This window comes from Sinohyriopsis cumingii, chromosome 7, assembly GCF_028554795.1.
Source record: "Sinohyriopsis cumingii isolate HCF-2022 chromosome 7, ASM2855479v2, whole genome shotgun sequence".
In the NCBI taxonomy this organism is placed as follows: domain Eukaryota; kingdom Metazoa; phylum Mollusca; class Bivalvia; order Unionida; family Unionidae; genus Sinohyriopsis; species Sinohyriopsis cumingii.
Window position 1 is genome coordinate 57,725,608 of NC_142967.1, and position 18,090 is coordinate 57,743,697.

An 18,090-nucleotide genomic window follows, 5' to 3' on the forward strand; every position below is an offset into this window, starting at 1 on the left:
TGGTTCTACAAAATGAACTGCTGATAAATTCTAGTTCTATATAATGAACTGCTGTATAGATTCTAGTTCTATATAATGAACTGCTGTATAGATTCTAGTTCTATATGTTCATGATGAACTGCTGTTTAGATTCTAGTTCTATAAAATGAACTGCTGAAAGATTCTATTTCCATATAATGAACTGCTGTATAGATTCTAGCTCTATATAATGAACTGCTGTATAGATTCTAGTTCTATATAATGAACTGCTGTTTAGATTCTAGTTCTATAAAATGAACTGCTGTTTAGATTCTAGTTCTGTATAATGAACTGCTGTATAGATTCTAGTTCTATATAATGAACTGCTGTATAGATTCTAGTTCTATATAATGAACTTCTGTATAGATTCTAGTTCTATATAATGAACTGCTGTATAGATTCTAGTTCTATATAATGAACTTCTGTATAGATTCTAGTTCTATATAATGAACTGCTGTATAGATTCTAGTTCTATATAATGAACTGCTGTTTAGATTCTAGTTCTGTATAATGAACTGCTGTATAGATTCTAGTTCTATATAATGAACTGCTGTATAGATTCTAGTTCTATATAATGAACTTCTGTATAGATTCTAGTTCTATATAATGAACTTCTGTATAGATTCTAGTTCTATATAATGAACTTCTGTATAGATTCTAGTTCTATATAATGAACTGCTGTTTAGATTCTAGTTCTATATAATGAACTGCTGTATAGATTCTAGTTCTATATAATGAACTGCTGTTTAGATTCTAGTTCTATATAATGAACTGCTGTTTAGATTTTAGTTCTATATGTACTGCTATTTAGATTCTAGTAATATCTATTTGATTTTACTTTTTTATTTAATCCTTTTAGTGCCTGGATGCTGGGGGAGGGGGGCAAAATACAACTGTTCAAATAAATCATTAAAGATTAATGAGGGCTTTCTTGGAAACATTAGGTTGACTGTTTAGCATGATCTAAGGTGAATCTAGGGGGCATCTTATCTCCAAATAACAGTTGCACTTTTCAATTTAAAACAGAAAAGCTGACAGATCTCCTGTCTTACAGAAGCTGTCTAAGACCACAAAAATATAATATTATTGGCCAACTTTGAGGAAAATCCACTCTAAATATAGATTCCATGCTGGTGACAAGCATTGTCAATCAGGTACAGGATTAGATTAGCAGATTAATGGATAACAATCATGATCAACGTCATCCAGCAGTCTGATGATGTTAGGCTGCTGAACAACTTTGATACAAATATGATCATAGAGTTACTAGAGTGTTGACAAGCTTGACCAATCAGATTAATATGTATGGATAATACTTGTGATCAATGTCATCCAGCAGTCTGATGATGTTAGGCTGCTGAACAACTTTGATACAAATCTGATCATAGGTAGAGTTACTAGGGTGTTGACAAACTTGACCAATCAGATTAATATGTGTGGATAATACTTGTGATCAATGTCATCCAGCAGTCTGATGATGTTAGGCTGCTGAACAACTTTGATACAAATCTGATCATAGATAGAGTTACTAGAGTGTTGACAAGCTTGACCAATCAGATTAATATGTATGGATAATACTTGTGATCGATGTCATCCAGCAGTCTGATGATGTTAGGCTGCTGAACAACTTTGATACAAATCTGATCATAGAGTTACTAGAGTGTTGACAAGCTTGACCAATCAGATTAATATGTGTGGATCTTCTGACATGACAGAGGTCATCCTAAGCATAAATACAAGTTGGATCAAAATTGAACCTGAAATATGGCCTCCAGAGTGGTAACAAGCTAAGTCATTCAGATGCACGATCACTTCATTAGTATATGTCGATCCAGCTAATTTTCCATCTCTTCATAGATCTTGATGATATAAACATACATTCTAAGTTTGGTCACAGTTGGATCAGAAATATGGCCTTCAAATTGGTAACTCTTATGTTACGTGTTTAGGCTCGAATAAACAGTAACACAAGAAAGAGTGAAAACAACAAGATTTGAAAAATTTAAAAAATAATTTATTTCCCTGGAAAAATACTGTAAAAATGAAAAAAATATGAACTTACGATTTCAAGAATCAAATCCAAAATAATCCAATAAAAATTCATGAATAAAATTTTTGAAGTCCTAATAATGAAACGTTTTAATTATTTCAAGTTTGAGTCCCAACAAAGAATCCAAGATGGAAAGTGATGATGTATGCTGTAACTTGTACTGTGTTGAAGTCTACAGTTCCTTGTAGAAACACAATAATTAATCCTCTGGTCTTGGAAATCCAAATAAAATTTTCAAGAAATGTCCTTGTTCAAGAATTCTATACCAGTACAATAATATTTCCAGAAAAACAAATTAATCTTTTAGAGTCCAAATAATCTGAAGAAAAATTAACAAATAACTCAAAAACTCAAAAATTCAATACTGGTCACAACAGAAGAAAACAACTTGACAACAAGTGTTTAAAAGCCGCAGACTCTCTGATCTCTCTCTCTAAACATCACCATTAATACTAAGTATTTCACAGTTTTGGAAATGCCTAATTGCAAAATAGAGGATCACATGATCATGTTTATGTGTAAAAATCACATAGCTCCTGTATGTCCTTGATAAGAACCAATCATTTTACTCCGAGAAAACGTTGTTTACTTGACCCTCGGTCAAGGCCAGGAAATAAGTCAAAAATAGAAACAAGTGTTTCTGTTATTAGGTATTATGGAAACATTCAGGTCAAACTTAATTTTCTGGAAACTATCAAATTATTTGTAAACAAAATTACATTACATTGATATGTAAAGAAAATAAAAAGATTCCAAAACCCACAAACAATCAAATCAAATCAAACACAAATTAAATCAAATATAAATTAAATCAAATATATGTAACAGAAACATGCTCAGCCAATCATATGCATGACCACCACATTAACATGCACAGATCTCACTCTTTAGCAAACTTATCTGAGATCTTGATTATAAAAGCTTATATTCAAAGTCTGAAAAATGATGATGGATAGATGGACAATGGATGCATGATTCTGATTTGTATAATTTTACATCAGTTGGAAAATTAGAGGGGATAATAAATGACAATGATAGTTGAACAAACTGTAATGCAGATAGCATCATATACACTGAAAGGATTAAATATGTATTTTGATCTTTTCAACTTTGTACTTCAAATTCTTGTTTCCTATGTTCACTTCTTTTTTATGTTGTTAACCCTGACCTTCACCTTTTACACAGTGACTTTATCTCACCGCTTGCTTTCCACTGTTTTTCATGGCACCTGTTTTGTGTTGGATCCTGAAAGTATCTGCAATGACTGGTTAGTATAGTCAGTGTTTAAGTCCAGAGGAAACAGTAAAATACATCCACCTCTGGTCAGCTCAATGGACAGAATTTCTTAGCTACAGTTGGATACATGCCATTTACTAAATTTGAAGCTAGTTCTAAATTAAGTAAGTTTTTAAAAATTATTTTGCTTTTTATCAGCTGAACTAGCTACCTGTTTGCTGTTCCCAACTACAGATGCGTTGAAAATAGACAAAATAGAAAAACACAATGGCTTATTTTGAAGTTTTAATAATTTCTTTATGGATAAAGATAACAATCAAACTTGCCATAGTGGTCATTTTGATAAAGCAACCACCTGTATAGTAAAATCAAGTACAAAAGTAAAATTCAAAACTCAATTTTGTGCTTGTATAAGTCACCTGCTTACAAAGGTCTGTTTTACCAGTCCTAAGGCTGACCTTTAAACAGGTTTGACTATTCTGTGGCTCTAACCATACTGAATTATTACTTGTATATACACCCTTGAGCTTACCAGGGGTGACATCAGCAAATTAAGTTTTCTTGTCTACTGTTAAAGAAATGTGAATATTTTATATGTCACAAGATATTGTAATTTTTCTCACATTTCATCACAGTAAAGTAATGCAGAGGTCAATTAAGAATTGTATAATATTAATTGTAAACATTTTTTGTTTCTCATATATGTGCTTTATTTCTGATCCTGCAAGTGTAATGTGACAAGTTTTCAACAATATTGCACATGTAATATGATACATTTTCTTTAATATTGTTATAAAAAAATTAAATGTTGCTTTTATAAATAAAAATGCGGTTATCATCAGACAAGTGATCACATCTTGGTAGCCATTGATAACATTTTACATAATACGCTTAGCTTTCTTATCTTTGTTATAATTTTCTAATATTTATTTGAAACCTTTTGCTGCTTAAGGATACACTTCTTATCTCTGTTATGATTTTTCATTATTTCTTTGAAATCATTTGCTTATTCAGGGTACAAATTATTATTTCATTGATTCACATGGAGAAATTTCCTATCAAACATATTTTGAAAAACAAGATCCAAAGATACACATATTTAAGATTTTGTATCCTGAACACTATGCTTACAAAATAAAAAGATACACATAAATTTTGTATCCTTGAACACTATGCTTACAAAATAAAAAGATACACATAGATTTTGTATCTTTTAACTTTACGCTTTCAAAATACAAAGATACACATAGTAAGATTTTGTATCCTTTAACACTATGCTTACAAATAAACTCTTTCCATTTCTAAATGTGTTCAAAGCAAGTCTTTCTTGTTGTTAGAATTTTATGATTAGTACTCAACAGTAATCCTAGATAATAATAAGTTTTGTTTTCAGTATTAATCAGAAGAGTTCATACATTTAATTCATTTATTTGAATTATCTGAGAAACAATCCAGTATCCATCATGCAGTATTGTCACATAACCATCCTTTCCACTTTGACTTTGTAACTTGCATACATTTTTTATAAGTATGGTAGAAATCACTTACCGGAAATGAAAGAACAATAAACAGTAAGAATCATATAACATTTTGGTAGCAAGAATAACAAACAATTGTGTCCTTACAGTTCACTGATAATCTTCAGTTTTATAAGAATTTGTTCTTGATCTTTTTGCTTATATTAGCCAAAACTTAACCATGCAAAGTTAATATCTTCTTTGAAATTTTTAAAGTAGAAAAAAATTATTTTACAGTTGTAAACTTTTGTATATTTCACTATGGCATATCATTTCTCTTTTATTGCTGTTTTGTCTTTGTTATTGGTATGTTGTCTATCAGTGACTCCATTTCTACCAATCGGCAGGTGCTATAAACTCTACGGCTGCCAATATTGAGGTGAAAAGTTACACAAACCCATCTCCTCCAACCCTTAGGGACTTCATGAACCCTAAAGTAGGGGACAAGATACTTGATACAGATAATATGTACCAACAGGAACTCCTTACAGGTAAGTCTGTCTTGTTTTGCCAGTAACACGCTTCATTATAGTCCTGTCTTATACTGGTATAACCCCTTTCATTACAGCTATCTCTTTTTCTCTGAGGAACACTTGTTATAACACCCTTCATGATGGTATAGGTCTTAATATAAAATATAATTACTGAATGCAGATCATGACAGGTAAATATGTATCAGTTTTACTTATTCATTATTACTTATTCATTAAAACACCAGTCACCATAGTGATCATAGATGTTTTTTCTGATATCAGTGTTGACCAATTCTGAGGCAGTCAATGAAGCCCAAGCCTGAAGGATGATGGTTTCAGCATGCATGAGTGATTCAGCAGACATTGGTACCAGAAAAAAAAACATTTAATATTGCAATTTTTACAAAAAAATGAACAAGAAAAAAACTGATATTTTCAGAGTCAGATTAAAGTTTGGCTTTAGTAATTTCTTTTCCCGAGGCAGCACATGCTCCTGTTTTACAGATGCAAAATGATAAAATTATCAGCATGTTTTGCAAGGGAGTCAACTTCCAAGATCAAATGAGAAATAACTGCCTTGCAAATTTATCTGAAAAGGTTGTTTACTTGCTTTGGATAATTTATGATCATTAGCAATTTCCCATACTCAGAGCATAAATATCTTCAACATTAGTTGTTGAAGAATGCAGTGTGATATTGCCAAAATTGTGAATGCTAAAAATGTTTATGCAAAATTACTAATGATCACCTTTGCAAATTGTTAAGCGTAATATGTCATTCTGAGGAATAAAGCAATTACCTGATGCTTGGCAGATAACTACATGAAATTACACAGGTTTTGAACTGTAATGTGATTGATACATGGTAAATGAAAATAATCACTGGTTGCTGTAGAGCTGGCAAGTTGAAAATCTACTTTGTGTGCAGTGTTAGTTTATCACTTGGAGTGAATTTGACACATTCAGGCAAGAGAACACATCTCATATTTCTACTCAGAAGATTTATCTCTTTTGTGCAATTGGACAATTCAGCAGAATTGTATGTTATCAGTCAAAACATGCATGATGTGGAATGCAGATATTTGTTTTGGGTGCAGTCCTGGTAAAGGTTGAAGTAAGTACCGCTCTGGTACCTAGTGGTTAGAGTGTCTGCCTCAGATGTGGGAGGTCATGGGTTTGAACCTTGGACGAATCATACCAAAGATCTTTTAAAAATGGTACTAACAGCTACCTCCCTAGGCACTCAGCATTAAGAGATTAGTGGTAGGACTGTTCATCCTGGTATCAGAATAATGTGACTAGGTGGGACATCATACTACATGTCTATGGCATGATGACCCAATGCTAGACATCACTATATGCTGCCACACTGCAGACATCATAGCAGTATTACTGAAAAATTGTTAAAGCTACATTAAAAATCCAATTACACACACACACGCACACACATATAAAGGTTGAATTATAACAACACACTGTTACACCAATGTTGCGTGAAATCAGATCTTGATACATGAATATGGCCATAATCAATCTTTATACACCTCTCCCATGACAACTCATACACAACAGAGTCATATGGCCATAATCAATCTTTATACACCTCTCCCATGACAACTCATACACAACAGAGTCATATGGCCATAATCAATCTTTATACACCTCTCCCATGACAACTCATACACAACAGAGTCATATGGCCATAATCAATCTTTATACACCTCTCCCATGACAACTCATACACAACAGAGTCATATGGCCACAGTCAGTCTTTATACACCTCTCCCATGACAACTCATACACAACAGAGTCATATGGCCACAATCAATCTTTATACACCTCTCCCCTGACAACTCATACACAATAGAGTCATATGGCCATAATCAATCTTTATACACCTCTCCCATGACAACTCATACACAACAGAGTCATATGGCCACAGTCAGTCTTTATACACCTCTCCCATGACAACTCATACACAACAGAGTCATATGGCCATAATCAATCTTTATACACCTCTCCCATGACAACTCATACACAACAGAGTCATATGGCCACAATCAGTCTTTATACACCTCTCCCATGACAACTCATATACAACAGAGTCATATGGCCACAGTCAGTCTTTATACACCTCTCCCATGACAACTCATACACAACAGAGTCATATGGCCATAATCAATCTTTATACACCTCTCCCATGACAACTCATACACAACAGAGTCATATGGCCATAATCAATCTTTATACACCTCTCCCATGACAACTCATACACAACAGAGTCATATGGCCATAATCAATCTTTATACACCTCTCCCATGACAACTCATACACAACAGAGTCATATGGCCATAGTCAATCTTTATACACCTCTCCCATGACAACTCATACACAACAGAGTCATATGGCCATAATCAATCTTTATACACCTCTTCCATGACAACTCATACACAACAGAGTCATATGGCCATAATCAATCTTTATACACCTCTCCCATGACAACTCATACACAACAGAGTCATATGGCCATAATCAATCTTTATACACCTCTCCCATGACAACTCATACACAACAGAGTCATATGGCCATAATCAATCTTTATACACCTCTCCCATGACAACTCATACACAACAGAGTCATATGGCCATAATCAATCTTTATACACCTCTCCCATGACAACTCATACACAACAGAGTCATATGGCCATAATCAATCTTTATACACCTCTCCCATGACAACTCATACACAACAGAGTCATATGGCCATAATCAATCTTTATACACCTCTCCCATGACAACTCATACACAACAGAGTCATATGGCCATAATCAATCTTTATACACCTCTCCCATCACAACTCATACACAACAGTCATATGGCCATAATCAATCTTTATACACCTCTCCCATCACAACTCATACACAACAGAGTCATATGGCCATAATCAATCTTTATACACCTCTCCCATCACAACTCATATACAATAGAGTCATATGCCACAATCAATCTTTATACACCTTTCCCATGACAACTCATACACAACAGAGTCATATGGCCACAGTCAATCATTATACACCTCTCCCATGACAACTCATACAAAATAGAGTCATATGGCCACAATCAATCTTTATACACCTCTCCCATGACAACTCATACACAATAGAGTCATATGGCCACAATCAGTGTTTATACACCTCTCCCATGACAACTCGTATACAATAAGAGTCCAAAAACATAGACCATGCTATAAACATGGGTGTGAGTTACCAAGAAACCTTAGATAACTTACCAGTAAGAAATAGTCCCAGATAGTCTGATTGACAGTATCCTGTTATTTATGTTAATTCTGTACATCTTACCGATAAAAAATGAAAGTTAGGTCCATACTTTTCTGATTCACAGTATCTTATAAATGTCACTCTCCGGTGTTATCTGGTTCAAAGCCAAAGAATTCATTCTCATCACCTGGGTAAAAAAATAATTCTGAAATCCCCCGTTATCATCTGGTCATTGTGATACCTGGATGATATAGTCCGTGAAATCTACTAATGGATGCTAATGTCAATTATGCAGCATGATAATATGAAAGTTTAAATAAGCACCTGCTATTACATGAATATAGGCTTAAAATAAATGCTGGACAAGTGTTAAAAACAGGGCTGTATCAAAGGTCTGTCAATAAAATGGTTTTTCTTAAATCTTTTTAATTCACAATGTTGATTCTAAATTTCTGTGCAGCCACCATTTTGATGATTAAAAAAGTAATATATTAAGGTTTCATTTACCAATTTTGATCACAATTTTCTTCATGTTCCATGAATAGGGGCCAGATCTTTTAGTATTTTAAAGAAAAAATGTGGATTAACACCTGACTGCATTATAAGCAAGATTGGCATTCATCTGGGTGCAAGTTATTGAGGGAGAGGTGTACATGGATGTGGCCACATTGGTATACCTCAGCTAGCAATTCTGTGCATGCATTTTGATGTAAAAATATAGCCTGATTCTTGATATAGAATCCTCTTTTTGCTGGTTCTTTCAGTTAAACAAGCTTTCCCTTGTAACATCTTTCTTACTAACATGTCTCTATACAAAATTTCATCAGTACAATGTTACAGATAATACCATTATGTACCAATAAGAAAGGTGAATACCTTGTTTATAACACCCTTCACTATAGACAAGTAGCTTGTTATTACATCTTCAATTAAGACAAGTACCTTGACAGGCAATGTTAATACAACATTCTTTAATTTGAACAGATACTCCATGTTACAGAACCATTTGCTGTGACGAAGTTCTGAATATAACATAATTTTTCATTTGAAGACATACTAATATATATATATATATATATATATATATATATATATATATATATATATATATATATATATATATATATATATATATATACATAACTTACATTTATAATATCTGGTTTCTGTTTACTTTTTGATGCAATAAGAATGAAGATTAAATAATCATTTCTTTTTGTTTTGTTGTTAAACTTATATGTATTATAACACAAAACAGGCCTTAACTTTGTTTGAAAATTTGTTAGGCCATGGCAAAAAAATTATTCAATTTTACTTGCCATTTATCCTTTTACTTTTCCAACAAAAGCATTTTAAAAACATTGGCAAAAGTAAGTACTTCCAAGACAGTACATGTAATATTGATACATCTCTAATGTGAAAACATCTCATAACGTAACAAAATATTTTAGGCAATTGTATGCGTACAATGTCACTTATTGGAAGTTATCTAACAATACATATTGGATGTCATCTTTACTGATGTGTAGTCTACATTAGAAAACATTTATATTTAAATTGAATTGCTCTATAACATCCAACTCTGTACATATATGTTTAAATCAAATAGCCCTGATAAAACTCATTTCGTTATACGCTTGTTTTGATGGAAGGACCCTTACAACATTCTTTCTTATACATGTGTATTTAAATGGAATAGTTTTTATAACATCCTTTTCTGCACATGTATCTTTAAATAGAAAAGTTGTTAGAACAGCCTTCTCTGTATATGTATGTTTAAATTGACTTGCCCTTGTAACATCCCATCCTATACATGTACTTTTAAATGGAATAGCTCCTACAGCATCAATCCTAGTACATTTATATTTAAAAGAAATTGCCCTTACAACATCTTTCTGTGTATATGTATCTTTAAATGGAATAGCCCTTATTACATCCACCTCTGTACATGTGTTTAAATGAAATACTGGTAGTCAACATAGCATCTATCTTTGTACATTTATATTCAAATGGAATTGCCCTTACAACGTCATTCTTTGTACATGTATGTTTAAATGGAATAGCCCTTATAACATTCTTTTCTATACATGTGTGTTTAGATTACATCCTAACCTCTACATGTACAATTAAATGGAATACCCTTATATCATACCATCTATACATACATGTTTAAATAAAATAGCACTTATAGCATCCATCGTTCTTTATATATGTTGAAATGAAATAGCCCATATCTCATCCTTCTCTATATACATATGTTTAAATGAAATAGCTCTAGTAACTTCCTTCCCTATACATGTGTGCTTACATGGAATAGCTGTTATAATATCTTTCTATATACCACAGAGTAGCCCTTATAACATCCCATCTATACATGCATGTTTAGATGGAATAGCCTTTAAACTTTTTTTAAATCTATGTACATATGTTTAAATAATAATAATGATAATAATAATAAAGACATTTTAGAGAAAGAAACTCAATTAGCATAATTACCATATATATTAGGACACGATACAATAATTTTTTTCTTGTCCTAAAACTTATGGTGGAACTTTTTTCACCTAGGACATATGTCCCAAGACCTAAGAAATGAAAAAAAATTGTGTATAATTTATTCCCCCCCACCCCCCACTGCATATTGCAATAAAACAGATAAACAAAATGCTTATTTAATAATGAAATGAAAGAAAATAACCATGTATTATTATCATTTAGTCCTCTTTTTTTTCATCATGAGCATCCATACTTTTGTGTGTATTTCTTATGCCAGATAACAGACAACACATTATTCACTGATGTGAACATACAGAAACAGATTATGTTTGGTTGTACTTAAAGGTTTGAATATGTTATCGGACAGAAAATTGGATCCAACAAAATCAGAAACAAGAGAGAAAAATATCAACTGATTGCTTGAAGCATCTTCGATTCACATTGACACAGTGTTAGGTTAAAAATAACCAGGATTGTACTATATTCAGGTTGACTATATGACGGTATCTTGCAAATAAAAATCATTGTTTGAAAATACATTCACTGTGAGTGCAAATAATGTTTTCATTAGCATGGGTTATAAAAAGTATTATTTAAGCAAGTTATTGCTGTGTAAACTATTTACCACAGACATCAATGCCTGTTTGTATTAATTATGAATACAGATGCCAAGCAAATTGAAGCCCTGGTGCTGAATAAATAAAACTGGCAGTGATCAATAAACTCATTGTTTACTTACCAACAAGATATCCAAAACAAAGGCTACTTTATTACAAAGCAAGTCAGCCTTGGAAGCTGACTTAGGATTCTTTAAAGCGTACCATTTTTTTATATATACTAAGTCTGCTGACACAGGGAAGCCATCTTTGGTTCCTTTTTACTGGTATTCATGGGAATTTTGAAAATAAAATGAAACAATGGAAGAATTTTTAAAGTACACAATTTAGTACACGGACATTGATGACCCAGCATCACCCAGAAAAACTGGAGAAAATAAAATCATTAGATAAATTCATGAAGGGCAGAAGAGAAGAAGATAATTTGCTGACAATATGATCATTAACTTGGATGAAATTCCAGTGTACTTTAATCTCATTCCTGGACAGACTGTTAATAAGGTGGGTGTTAAAAGTAGAGAATTAGCATGAGTAGTGCAGATTTAAAAAAAAAAACAACTGACTTTAGTCCTTGCAGTTTCTGCTTCAGGAGATTTGTTGCTTCTAATGATAATTTTTCATGGCACATATTGATGCACTGAAAGGATGGATCATATGCATGCAGGAGAAGGATTTGATTGATGAAATGCTGCTGCAGTAGATTTAAGAGTTTTATCTAAAGGACACAGTTTTATATATTTTTTAAAATATAATTTGTGTTGGAGTGCATTTTCTGATGTATTTTTTGAATGATTTAAAAGGTGTCCCATAAACTAGTGAGTCTAATAAACGATGTGTCCCAGAACATACAGTGCACAAGAAAAATACTGTAAAAATTAATTTATGGTGTCCCAATAAATATGGTGTCCCAACATATACAGTAAATATGTTAGTTACAGAACTATTAGGTCCTCTAGCTGTTTTGTTCAATATATATATATATATATATATATATATATATATATATATATATATATATATATATATATATATATATAGTACATACAAAACGATACGATAAATTTGGCTTGACACTAAAGAATTAAGTAATTCTAAGATTCAAAGGATCAGGTCTGGAACATGTGCACATGCATCTGTGGACACATAAACATACATGTATATAAAATATACAATATTATCTTCTATTAAAAAATTCAACTATGAAAATGATGTAAGAGTACAGAAGAGCATGCAGTATTTATATTACTAGAACTGTTAAACTGTCTTTAGATTTCATGCTTATGAGCCATCAATTATCAAAAGAAGAAATGCTAGGAGCCTGCTTAATGTCTCTGGGAATATTGTTCCATACCAGTGGACCCACATATTGAAAACCTTTTTAAGCAATTCCTTTTTTGGCCTTGGTATAATATGATTTTTACTTCTAACAGACCTTAAATTTGGAGTACGATCAGCATCAATTTGGTGAATGATATTGCTTTGGTGGTCAGGAATGGCTTTTCTGGACACTTTACACAGAAACTTGGCCTTTGTAAGAAATATTCTTTAATTTATTGTTAAAATTATGTTATTCATTGTGTCCTGTACATTGTCTACACATTGGTCTAGTATTAAATGACATGCCCTCTTTTGGAGTCTTAAAAAGTTTTGTTATGTTTGAATAACCGGTAGAAGTTTTACATCCAGTTACAATACAATAGTCTGGATATTGCTGAATATAACATTTATAAAAGATGACCCTATACTGAAATGGAATATATGTTTTGATTTTCTTCAGCAGCCAGAGATAAGAATTCACCCATTATGAAACATGTTTAATGTGAACAAAGTAAGATTGTAGCCTATGAATACACCAAGAATTCTATTATGAGAGGTCATATTAAGGTTCACATAGTCAAATAGAACTTGTCTCTATCTAGCCAAGCTTGGTATTATTTTTTTGTAACAGTTGGCCTATTATTTTTTCACTATTTATGATCACATTATTTTCCTTGCACCACACTTTAAGTCTGTTAAGAGCGTCTTGTAAATTATTTTGAGTACAGTTTTGGTTTTACCTGACTCATGTAGTATCATCTCCACAGAGGTCAGTGGAAGAAATTTAATTTCCTATATGAAGAGGTAAGTCATTGACAAAAAGAATCAATAACAGAGGTTTGAGGATAGAGCCCTGTGGTACTCCACAATTAATAGTTTTACCTTCAGAAAGTTAACCCTTTAAAGATAGTTTTGGCATTATATCAGATAAGTAAGAAGTAAACCAGTTTTAGGAGTTTTCATTGCATGGACAGATTTTCAGTTTTTAAAGCAAAATATCATGGTCTACAAGATCAAAAGCTTTATGAAAATCAATCATAATGGCGCCTACCATTTCTCCTTTATCTAAATGCTTTCATTGATTTATCAATCAATGATACAAGTGCAGTTTCACAGGAATGATTCTGGCAAAAGCCAGACTGATTATCATGAATAAGATCATAAGTGTTCAAATAGTTGAGAAAAGAATCATGCATATGTATTTCTAGTAATTTGGAGAGACAAGGTAGGATAGAGATGGATCTGTAGTTATTTACATCATCTTGTGTTCCAGCTTTATGCAGTGGTGTTATCTTGGCAGTTTTCCATGTTTGTGGAAATTTATTAGACCTAATACTTTCATTGCAAATAAAAGCTATACTCTCTACAATTGCAGGTGCAGCTACCTTAGTAGCCTTGGTCCAATCATATCAAGTCCTGTAGCTTTACAATGATTCCTGTTTTGAATATATTTCAACACAAATTCAGGATTTATTTCATGAATTTAAAATTTTATGTCATTAGTGATTTTTTTTATCACAAAAAGGTTTGAGTTCCAGATGATCATATGAAGTTTCGGTTTTGGGTTCCTTAAGTTTTTCAGTAATTTGAACAAAAATCATGAAATATATTTGTGATATCAGTTGAATTATCAGTATAAATGCCCTCATGATTGATAGATAAAATTTCAGCTTTACTTTTACATTTCCCTGCACCAAACTCTGTTAAAACTCTCCAGATAGCTTTTGAGTTATTTCTGTTTTCATCCAATGCTTGTTTGTAGTGTGCTTGTTTGGCTTGACATATTCATTTTATTAATTTTGTTCCACTTAATTTTATCTTGCATTGATTTCCCACAGATTTTAGATGATATCTTTCCTATTTTTGCATCTAAAATTTCTGTGGAGATTCAGCCAGGATTAGCCCTTATCACATCCTTCGCTATGTTTGTATTCTTAAATGGAATAACCCATTTAATATGTTTCCCCATACATGCATGTTTAATTGGAGTAGCCCTTATAACATCCTTCTCTGTACATGTTTTGTTTAACTGGAATAGTCATCTTAACAAACTTCTCTTTACATGCATGTTTAAATGGAATAGCCCATATAACATGCCTCCCTATTCATGCATATTTAAATGGAATAACCTTTATAACATCCTTTTCTGTACATGTATGCTGAAATGGAATAGCTCTTATAATGTCCTTCTCTATACAGGTATGTTTAAATGAAATAGCCCTTATAACATAGCCCTTATAACATCTTGTCCTTGGTTTTAATGGAATAGCCCTTCTAACATCCTTCTCTATGTATGTATGATTAAACAGAATAGCCCTTTTATCATCCCATCTATACTTTCATGTTTAAATGAAATAGCCCTTATAACATAGCCCTTATAACATCTTGTCCTTGGTTTTAATGGAATAGCCCTTCTAACATTTTTCTCTATGCATGTATGATTAAACAGAATAGCCCTTTTATCATCCCATCTGTACTTTCATGTTTAAATGAAATAGTACTTATAACATCCATCTCTATACACATGTTTAAATGGAATATCACCTTTAACATCCTTCCGAAAACATGCATGTTTAAAATGAATAGCCCTTAACAGCCTTCCCTATACAAAAAGATTTATACAGAATAGCCTTTATAATATCACTCTATATATGCATATATTTAAACAGAATAGGCCTTATAACATCCCATCTATACATGCATGTTTAAACGGAATAGCCCATATAACGCCCATCCCTGTACATGCATGTTTCAGTGGAATAGCCCTTATAACATCCTTATCTGTACATGCATGTTTCAGTGAAATAGCCCTTATACAACATTCCTGATATGTGTAGCCTTTATGACATCCACCCTGTACATGCATGTTTCAATAGAATAGCCCTTATAACATCATTGCTAATATGTATAGCCCTTTGACATCCATCCCTGTACATGCATGTTTCAGTGGAATAGCCCTGATAACATCCTTATATGTACATGCATATTTCAGTGGAATAGCCTTGATAACATCTTTATCTGTACATGCATGTTTCAGTGGAATAGCCCTTATAACATCATTGCTAATATGTGTAGCCCCTTTGACATCCATCCCTGTACATGCATGTTTCAGTGGAATAGCTCTTATGACATCGTTGCTAATATGTGTAGCCCTTTGACATCCATCCCTGTACATGCATGTTTAAATGGAATAGCCCTTATAACATCGTTGCTGATATGTGTAGCCCTTTGACATCCATCCCTGTACATGCATGTTTCTATGGAATAGCCCTTATAACATCATTGCTAATATGTGTAGGCCTTTGACATCCATCCCTGTACATGCATGTTTCAGTGGAATAGCCCTTATAACATCGTTGCTAATATGTGTAGGCCTTTGACATCCATCCCTGTACATGCATGTTTCTGTGGAATAGCCCTTATAACATCATTGCTAATATGTGTAGGCCTTTGACATCCATCCCTGTACATGCATGTTTCAGTGGAATAGCCCTTATAACATCGTTGCTAATATGTGTAGGCCTTTGGCATCCATCCCTGTACATGCATGTTTCAATGGAATAGCCCTTATAACATCGTTGCTAATATGTGTATGTTTAAGCAGAACAGCCCTTATATCTGCATGTGCATGTTTAAATGGAATAGCCCTTATATCAACCCAGAATTATTGAATTATGAAATGCAAATATTATGGTTTATCAATTTTTTCAGGGACTCAACAACACCTTCAGCCTTTTGGGGATAGAACAAAAATTTTGATGGAAACTAACAATAAGTACAAAAAGCAGTTTCAGTCCACATTTCCTCCTGAACCCCAGGAATGGTATCCAGAAACAGATGAAGAAAAGGAGAGAAAAGCCGACATAAAACAAATAAAGAAATATGAAAGAGGCCATAAACGTTGGAAAGGACTTCCTGAGCCAGTAGATGTTAGTCAAATTTTAAGCTTTGGATTTTTAGTCTACATTGGTAGAGCTTTTTTTTATGTAGTGAATCCTAAATTTGCTATTAACAAAATACATAATTTAAATTTTAAAATAGAATTCTATTCTTGAGTTTGACATCATATTTTGTTGTATTTGCTGACACCATAATAGTTAATAACAAAAGGTACAAAGCCTGTTGTGGTCCATTAGTAGAACGTGTTATGCCTTAAAGAAAGAAATAGTCTACCTATTTTTTGTCATAATTATCTTTTACTTATGGCATGATAAAGTGGCCAGTCTTTGATGTTTCTTGTTTTATTGTGAGCCAGATGTTAGAACTCTTGTACCATAGGGCTGTGATCTCATTTACAACTGTGAGCCAGATGTCAGATTTTTTGTGACCTGATGGCCATGATCCCAGTTATCACTGTGAGCCAGATGTCAGAATTCTTGTACCATATGGCTATGATCTCAGTTATAACTGTGAGCTCAGGGGCCCCGAGTGGCCGAGTGGTCTAAAGCGCTCTCCATTACGGATCACTGCCATCTCACCTCTGTCTGTGGCGGTTCGAGTCTCGGATTCAGCCAATGTGGGTATGTGAGAAAGCTTGCCAGTAGCTTCTTGTGGGTCGGTGGTTCTTTCCGGGGTTTTCCCGGGTTGTTCCTCCACCATTAAAACTGGCCGCCATGTATAGCCTATCATGTGCTGAAAAATGGCATTAAACCCCAGAACAACAACAACATGTCAGATTTTTGTGACCTGATGGCCATGATCTCAGTTATCACTGTGAGCCAGATGTCAGAGTTCTTGTACCATATGGCAGTGATCTCAGTTAAAACTGTGAGCTATGTCAGATTTTTTGTGATCTGATGGCCATGATCCCAGTTATCACTGTGAGCCAGATGTCAGAGTTCTTGTACCATATGGCAGTGATCTCAGTTAAAACTGTGAGCTATATGTCAGATTTTTTGTGACCTGATGGCCATGATCTCAGTTATCACTGTGAGCCAGATGTCAGAATTCTTGTACCATATGGCTGTGATCTCAGTTATAACTGTGAGCTCAGGGGCCCCGAGTGGCTGAGTGGTCTAAAGCGCTCTCCATTACGGATCACTGCCATCTCACTTCTGTCTGCGTGGGTTCGAGTCTCGGATTCAGCCAAT

General features: G+C 33.3%; 1 protein-coding gene across 4 annotated transcripts in view; it reads left to right on the forward strand.

The window, feature by feature from the left end:
- Positions 1–18,090, forward strand: part of LOC149795325 (uncharacterized) — a 132,402-nt gene that overhangs the window by 7,129 nt on the left and 107,183 nt on the right. For all 4 annotated transcript variants that reach the window (XM_089965094.1, XM_089965095.1, XM_089965096.1 and 1 more), the window contains exons 3-4: positions 5,169–5,312; positions 16,712–16,929. In XM_089965094.1, coding sequence (XP_089821220.1) covers positions 5,169–5,312; positions 16,712–16,929 — 362 coding nt within the window. The remainder of the gene's footprint in view (positions 1–5,168; positions 5,313–16,711; positions 16,930–18,090) is intronic.